This window comes from Haliotis rubra, unplaced genomic scaffold (genome assembly GCF_003918875.1).
Source record: "Haliotis rubra isolate DU_JTF1 unplaced genomic scaffold, ASM391887v1 Scf63, whole genome shotgun sequence".
In the NCBI taxonomy this organism is placed as follows: domain Eukaryota; kingdom Metazoa; phylum Mollusca; class Gastropoda; order Lepetellida; family Haliotidae; genus Haliotis; species Haliotis rubra.
In genome coordinates this window covers 2,392,077-2,401,288 of record NW_025767335.1, presented here as the reverse complement: position 1 = coordinate 2,401,288, position 9,212 = coordinate 2,392,077, and the positions used below count along the sequence as shown (strand labels likewise).

Sequence of the window (9,212 nt, the reverse complement as noted above, 5' to 3'; positions counted from 1 at the left end):
CACTAGCCTGGCGCCTCAGCCAGCTCGCCCACCGCGCCCCACGACTACTTTCATTACCTTGAACTGCCGGGGAATCCCAGTGAATGATGTTGTCAGTCTCTGTGGCAAACTTTATGGATAGCAACTGGTTCTGTTTGGGAATAAAGAAGTTGTTATCCATAAAGTTTGTCAATATTGTACTTCCCAACATATCAAAAACGTTATCAGCATGCTCATATTTGATAAAATATTTCAACCCTTTATGACGGACTACTTGATTTATCTTGGCATTGTGAGTATAATTGTAAAAAGAAAAATGGTGGCGCAATGGTTTGGAATGAGGAGATTCGAACGGTTGCAAACGACCCGCAATATCGTTTCGAGGAAATATTACATGCAACACACCAGTAACGTCCCTTGGACAGGTTTTCAGACCTGACGGAAATAGCCGAATATGACCCAATCGTACCATTCCGGGACGACCGGCGTGTTACGGAAAGATACGAGTGATGACGAATGTCACAATAGGGGGCGCTTGAAACTCAAGTGAGTGAAAATACTTCCTGTCTCTGACGAACGTTTAGGTCTTGTTTGACGTGTTCTGTTGACTTACAAATCGCTTGAAGGTCCGGGATAATTATGTATTGATTGAAGTATGTAATTGCGGCCTGGTTCAATACTTATTCGAATCACCTCAATGCAGCTGGATTATAACGGGCTCAAGTTATTACACTTCCCCATTTTCTCATCTTGACCTCTCCCAGTTTGGCTTGTCAGGTTGTGTGGGGTCTTACCTTACTGTCACGCGACGTGTATATTGAAATTGGTGTCACATTGAAGGCTTTGGAGTCATGGCGAGGCAGTCTTGCAAAACAACTGTCCATATGTCGAACTTCCTGAGAAACGTTGGAAGATGCCTGTATGGGAATGTGTATGTTTGGTTTATGGTGACGCTCCTTGTAGCAGACTTGAGTCTGGCGGAGGAGAACGTTTACATTCACCATATAGCTGTCAACATAAAAGGGGGACAAGATACCGCTAGCAGAGTGGCAAGATCAACAGGACTAGTTAATAAAGGACAGGTAAGTTGAAAACCTTGATAAAACAAATTAAATTTTAAATTAGTTATGACTTTTCTGTTGTCTTATTGTACACAGCCCATGTCAAGGTATTCATGTTGTCTAGTGATTTGTTTTGACAGTATGAGGCAAGTGTACACTCAGCAAAAGTACAATTCAACATATTTCATTCCTTTTTTCCCTTGTCTGCATGCAGTTATGCCTGTAAGTGAAATTATTAATCAAATGATATGAAATTGTTTCACGTATGAACCTGTGTTTTTCACTCTGGTTCTCTGTGTAATGTACTTTCGAGGGTGGTAGTTGACTGCTTGCATCCCTGTGAAACAATGAACTGATGGATTGCAAACTCAAACTTTCTCATCAAAGTGAACCATTAAGAACAAATTATGAGCTGTCACCACCACAGATGCGAAGGGAAAATAAAGTAGTCGAAGAAACCTTTTGGGGGGTTATGTATCAGGGCTCCAGATAAGGGCCGTATCGGCGTATGTACGGATAAAAAATTGGCACGATACGGTAGGAAATAATTTAGGAAACATAGCAGATACGCACCACAGCAATGGTGTACGGTCTTAGAATCATTTACAGACGTATTTATCTGAAAAAGTATTTTTTTATTGACCTGTTTACACAAGACTAGCAATGTTGTGGTGCATATATGAAACGAAACACAAGATTACTGATACACCATTAAATTCCATTTAGTACTCTAAATGTAGGCTTAAGGTTTTCGAGTAAATATTGAAAAAATAGTCGTAAGAACAAATTATCTGGCGTTCTGTATGATTTGCCACAAAATACATTAATACATTATAATAAGTCACATACTCAGTTGTTGACATACAGCATAGCATGGCACACCATACTTGAAACTTAATTCATTTATTTGTGGACAAAGTAGGTCGACAGTGATGTGTGAGTGCTTATGTAAACAAACATAGCTGCAAATCATTTGGCACAAAATCATAAATGGGTCAGTTCATTTAGCCTGTGGAAGATATTGCAGTGTAACAATTTTTACAGCAATATTACACTAGTGTAATACCGCTAGACATATGACGTCATAATGGTTTACAGTTATGATGTCACAATGCTAATATCTCCGTCACAGTGGTATTGGACCTTGCTTCACTCGCAGGCACTGTAGGCAGTTTCTATCAAATTATGTTGGAAAGTAATAAACAGAATACTAAACCAACTTCCGTGAAATGTCATTTTTATTAAACTCGTGAAAGATTTAGTATCAAACTCGCTTTCACTCGTTTGATGCCAAATCATAACTCGTTTCATAAAAATGGTATTATACGGAAGGTCGTTTAGTATCATTAATTTATTACCCTAGTTTGTTTACTTATGGGCTGATAGGCTTAACTAGTACACATGTTGGGTGGGTCTTGAGTAGGGGTACCCATACTTGGTTTGTCTTTTGATATGTTATTTAATGACTGTAATAATTTACAAAGTTTGTCCATAGTTATACACGATATAGCAATGAAGTTGCATGGTATCTTCTTTCTCACGTTTAAAGAAATTAGTTCTGTTATTGTCACTATAGTTGCAAATAGAGTCCTCTATCTGTGTGTCAAGATCGGTGCTCTAGTAACACAGTTCTCGAATGAGACACATTTGATACCCAAATTGTATGTCAGTCCTTATATATCTGTAGGGGTAGCCAGTGGTTAAAGCGCTATTTCGCCCCACATGGGCACAGTTATGTATCTGGTGTCCCCGCCTTATATATAAGACATTTATCTCAGTCAGAAAGATATATATAAGTGAAGTTTATACTTTTGGCATTTGCTGAGTTTCTTCCAGTCGCATGTCTAAGAATTTATGCATGTTAACTTTCTCAAGGTCATTTCAGTTGCTGCCTAGTATAGACATAACATATTTTAAAAATGGTCATGAGATTTATTTTAACTTTGGATTGCAGAAACAATATATTGACATTAATAATGACCACGTTCCTGTAGAATTTACTTAGTGGGAAACAGAATTGTTTTTCACCTGCAAGTGTTATATAATTGTTATAAAAGCCTTTCATTCACCCTCCATGTTTTAAAACAGGCTACTCACTGATTAACCTTCTTGTACAGCTGTTACTTGGTAGTGTTTGATTTTGAATGCAATTGTAAATCTGGTGTATAATGGGTAAATGAAATATATATGTTATGCTACATGTACATAATATGTTCATCAGGAAGTCACTTAAAACCTCTATTTAATATTACATACACCTGTATACAATTCTTGGTGCCACAATTTTTGCAGCAAGATGTCATGTTGGCACAAATTAAAACAGGCACATTATTTGTTGTTTTTGTAAACTGGTAAGTAAGTGATCATTTGTGACATTGATTGTTGTCAATGGTGCATTTGTAGACATTGCCTGTGGGGAGTCGGTGATACATACCATGGTGACCTTCCCTTCTGGTTAATGGGTCCTTTGTTTGAATATATACATGGCCACTTGTTTTCACTGGTAATTGGTTGTCAGAATTGTGATCAGGTCATATTTAAATCAACCCTGCCCATTGTGATTGTGGATTCTGGCCAAATTTCCCTTCCCTCCCCCCTGAGGCAAGTTTTCTTGTTCAGTGACAGTGATCTATCTTTATCGATGTGTTTTAAATATATGTTGGTGACATACCTACATATTGACTTAAAATTTGACTTCAGCAGACACTAGTTTCGAGAAAATATAGACAGTTGCATGTGATAATAAGTGAAAAATAAGGAATTTTGTGATCAATCTGCAGACCATTCAGCACTAGTTATCAATATTCTTCTAAAACTCCAGCAACATCGAGTGAAAAAGATTGTTGATGATGTAAAGGAGAAAACTGTTCACTGAAAATTCAAGTGAAATTCTGTACCATGATAGCATCAAAGAGTCTTTGCAATAATCTGGGGTCATGTGTGGTATCTGATCTATGGATCTGTAAATCTTACTTTTGTCAATCCCGAAGTTCCCTTGACTCGCATGCTTAACTGTGGCCACTGCTATCCCAGCAAAGTCTAGACTAGCATATTCATGTGATTGCCAAGGTATTGAACATACAGATCGATCATCATCACGAGGCATGTCATTGTGATGCTCATGACTGATTAATGATTTTGAGTTGTTGATGTGTTATCAAGTTTATATTTTAAATAATCTATTTAGACAAGACCGTAATGAATATCTTTTGGATAATTTGTCAACATGGTGTATTCAAAATGAGTTCAATCTTTTACAGTCTTCATTGACTGACTAATCAGTGTTGAATGTTTATTCACTAGAAATCAATTACTTTGAATGCTGATATGGAAAGCAGTGGAATATTGCATTTTGTCATTAACATGACTACTGCTGTACAGTGAAATACTTCACATGATCCAGCATGTTGATGATAGATGTCACTGCTGCCATATAACTGAAATATTGCTGAGTGAGGCATTAAACAACTAACCAATCAGCCAATGATAGATGTCAAGGTCCTAATCATATTGATAGTGTCATGATATTTAATCGGCTATTGGTGTGGCATCATTTATCAACTATGGTGTAATTTATCCATAACAACATCTACGGGTAAATCAACTGTATTCAACAACAGAAATTGTGAAAACTTAGGCCTGATATTCTTCCCACTAGTTACAGATGCCTGAGGGAGTCGATAGCTTATAGCGACATGTGAGTAACAATGACAGCTATAGTTACTGCGTGTCCTCTGCTGGTGGCAATGTTGTCACTCAGTGACGTATGACCGGCACATCAACTGTATACGCAGACATAGAAGTCGCGGTAATCTGTTGTGTCTGCTGCCTAACAAAGATCAGTCACAGTCTCGATCATTGTGTTCTGAGCTTTTGAATCTAAGCAGTGACAAAAGAGTCTAAGGATTTTACTCTAGACATTGGGACTATAACAGAAGCCCAAAATAAAAATCATTATTACAACTATTATTCTTTCATTCACCCTGGGCACAATCAGGCCTCGATCTCTCGAAACAAACTTAAGTCTGAGTTTTCCCTGAAGTTACAGTTATAGCTCAAATTTGAGAAAACAGTAGAAAATGCATTTCCCAGATTAAACTGAAATTGAATTTGAAGTTAGTAGATAATCTGAGTTTGGTAGAAAGGTTACTTGAGCTGTTTAGGCTTTTTGGTCTTAGAATTCAACTAAATTAGAAATTCAGCTGTTTCAAATTGTCAAATTCAGCTGTTTGAGAAAATTTGTCAAAAATTGCTCAGTAGTAAGGAATATGAAACTTCTTTATATTAGTACATAAAACAGTTTTTTCTTATTTTGATAGAGACTATGTTGATGAGCTTTATGATGGTAATGAAATAATAATAATCATATCAATTATTTTGTGTTTAGGCATAGTATCTTATTTACAATTTTAAGGTCTAATGGAATGCCTTACCATCACCCTGCCCTTCCCCTGTCTAGTCTACATAAATCATTTGATTACTTGTCCAGAGGACACTGAGGTGAATGAATTATGAACATGCTATGACTGTGGCCATAACGTGAAGGTCATCAGGGTGCAATGCGGGTTGTTCTTGTCTTTGTAATTTGAAGGATAAATCAGTGATATATCATTCTTGTCTCTGGCTGCGTGATTGCCGTGAGGATTGTGTCATGTTACGTTGATGTGTAATATGTTAGCTTATATTTAGATGCCTTGTTTAACATATCTGATGTGATACACGTTACCACTAGGGCTGCAATGAATACACTATTTGGCGAGTATGATACACATCACGAATATTGGGTAACGAATATGAATAATTATTCATGAATACAATATTGTAATTAAGTGATTGATGCACAAAGTGGAACGCCTATGTTGATAGTGTTAATTTGTCACAGCAATAATCAGTGATCTCACGACACTCAAATTTGGTATGTAATAGTTAGTCAACGGTACCATGTGCGGCCTTGTCAAACTAACATAGCGTGCGCTACTACAAGGCTAGTACATATTCCATTCTTGCATATCTCACTTTGAAAAAGGACATAATGGTTCAAGTAAAACACACTCCCTTAAAATATTCATAAATATTCGTTAATATTCGGTTCTGGTGACCACGAATAACGAATTGAATTCATGAAGGGCTACGGTTCGATTCACCGAATATGCGAGTGAATCGTAACAGCCTTAGTTACCACCCTATGTGTGTCAGTACACTTTAGCTGTGATAAAAGCATCCAGTTTCTACATATATACCTAGTTCTAAAACATGACATATCAAAGTCATATCAGTGGACTAATCCATTAGAACTCTGTTCACTTCTTGTTCATATTTATAACACAAGCATTTTATATCACAGGTGAGAAACAGCATCCAGCTACTGCATATACAGGGTGCGATTTCACTATTTACAGCCTGCATTGGTGCATGTTAAAAGTGGCTGGTGCAGGCTGCTTTTAGTAACAGGTAGCACCCGGTGCAGGTAACAATGAATCCTCCAACATCTTATAGCTGTTATCATGTGTTTTAATTGGGAAGAAGGTGACTGGAGAGGAAATAAGACTCAAAATTCTAAGCATAAACATTAATTTTGTGACTTGTTACAAGCAGAAACATTTGCGTACTCTTTAAATCAGTTATGTAGCAGTAATCATATAATTGAGATTTTAAATACAGGTAATGTAAAATTGAAACAGAATCATCCATCATCATCATCATCATCATGGGGTCAGATTCTGTTGAATGTATCTGATAGTGAGTACTTGTTATTAAAATTGCTAAACAAGTATTTGTTATGTTTTAGAACCAGTGACATTTTACGGTGCAAAGAAATTTTGAAGGCGCATCCAAACCTATCACTATCAGCCAGGTTGCACTCAGTGCAGGTGCTAAAAAAATGAAATCGAATCCTGTACAAGACGGGTGGAAATATCCCATTGCCCGACGTCCGAGTCCAGTGTTTTTTTCTGTCGGGCAAGCAAATTTGTATATCACACTGTACCGGTGTGCAGTTGACTTTCCAATGTTAATTATGTTGTTTATTTTAAAAAATCAACAAGAAAACGGACGGTATAGTGGAAAAATTATCAGGGCAAGTGATTTTACATGTGCCACTGTTCCGAGTACACTAGCAATTTTAAAGTTATTTCCACCCCTGCAAGAATCTGTATTGAAATGCCACATCACCTGAATAATAAAGTTGTCGATCCATAAAGATTTACCAAATCTGACTCTCCAACTTATAAAAAAGCCTCTCAAACAAGCCATATACACATAGTTTAATCCCATTATTACATATCAAGTCCTGTCAGTGTCGTAATCCATTGTTGAAACAGGTGCTTGTGATACATAACTCATAATGAACTGGCTAAAGTAGGGATGTCTGAGAAATAGGGTTTGATATGTGAAACAAGATGATGATTTGGCATATGTTTATTTAACAAGGACTTCAAGAGTGTTTCTTTTCTTCTTATTTTCTGGAGATGGCATGTCTGTGGCATCTATTGTACATCCATGATCTTTGTAGTTAGCTGGTCACTTATTAGACGTTTAAGGCGTGGACAACGGTCATGATTATGACAGTTCTCGTGTATTACATTGTGAAGTTGACAGATATGGATGTCCTTGCTGTTCGAGACAGTAACATGCCCTGGTTGTGTTCTACTTCATGACCTGTAGGTGTGTCCCTAGACTAACAACTAGTCTCTGAAATGAACATATTTTACTGAAAAAAGGGATATATTTGCTTCAGGGTCTGTATGAGAGACTAGTGTGTCACTGGAGGAGAAATATTTGTCCAATATCACTGTGGAGAAGATGCTTATCAAGAGCAGCCATCAAGGACGGTGGGGATGGGTTTCAGGGTTTCCCTGACTTGCTCAGGGGATGTTGGCTGTCTTGTGCAGGGAGTTTGTTCAGGATTTGGTCCAGATAGCTGTTCTCTCTTCATCCATCCCAGCCAGCAGTGCAAACAGGGGTGAGAAGGGGATGTGGATTTGGCATGTCTGTGATGATAAATGATCATGGGGGAATCACTTCTACTTTGGGCAAAGTCGATGAAGAACATTTACAATAGTATAATGTTGGACAATAATTATTACAAAAATTGTTTCCTATAATCATGGTAATATACACAAGTAAGCACAGACCATTCCCCACCCCCTTCCTTCCCCACCCCACACAGAGTAAACTACAGTTATAATCATCTCAAGGAACCACTAATTTACGTTCATTATAACCGTGTACGCATGTTTACTAAATTGTTCAGCAAGTCACTGGGAGCAAGAAAACATCATCAGCTGATTATAAACATAACTATGTGTGTGGGTGTATGTATGCATGTCAGTGTGTACTTGGCTTGAAATTCAAAATTGTTGTGATGCTAGGTGTTAAGAAGTTGAATGTGAAAGATGCTTATCTTGAGGAAAGAGTTATGAAAGCAGTGCTAACACTCAGGAACTCAGGAACCCGCTGTTTGCTGCAATGGTTTATTCATTGAGCAATCATATCAAGTATTGTCTGCAGGCAATTATTCTTTAGTTTGAATATAATGTTAACAAGGACCCTTTGACTTCAATACTTAATTTCTTCTTTATCACCTCCTCTGCAGGATTAAGAATGTTAAGCGTGGATGTCACTTCATGTAGAAGTTGATCAAGTAACAAAAATTATTACAAAATGAATTCTAATGATGTTTTTGCTTTTTGGTAAGGTTCTGAAATGCTGGAAAACTGTATGTGCAAGTTTTAAAGTTGAGGTAGATTATGAAGACATAACTGTATCGCAAGCTGTCACTGGTTTCATTAATCCTTCAAATTGATGTCAGTATCATAGTCTTCAATGTGTCCAGGGCCCCATTCCTTAAAGCGATCGTAGTGCTACGACAGTCGTAACTCCCATACTTTAACATAGACTTACGACTGTCGTAGCGCTACGATCTCTTTGAGGAACGGGGCCTTGTTCTGAAATGCAAGCAGTTTTTCATGAAATTTCGTATGTTTAACTTTAACATTTCTTCTGACCCTAGTCTGTCTCACAGTCCCTGAACCACATTATTTTCCGTACTGCTTAGCCCTCCCTGCAATGCTACAGCCCTAGATGAAGCAAGTCTAGATTCCCTCAGGTTCTGAATTCCCATCTGACTGGGGCTCCTTTTCAATTTAAATGGGTTTATTAATACTATCAAAA

General features: G+C 37.5%; 1 protein-coding gene across 1 annotated transcript in view; it reads left to right on the top strand.

Moving 5' to 3' along the window:
- The first annotated feature begins 506 nt into the window (after positions 1–506).
- LOC124256535 (furin-like protease kpc-1) overlaps positions 507–9,212 on the top strand; it is a 69,248-nt gene continuing 60,542 nt past the window's right edge. The window contains exon 1 of the mRNA XM_046690522.1: positions 507–1,061. Within this exon, the coding sequence (XP_046546478.1) occupies positions 831–1,061 (231 nt within the window). The 5' untranslated portion in view covers positions 507–830. The remainder of the gene's footprint in view (positions 1,062–9,212) is intronic.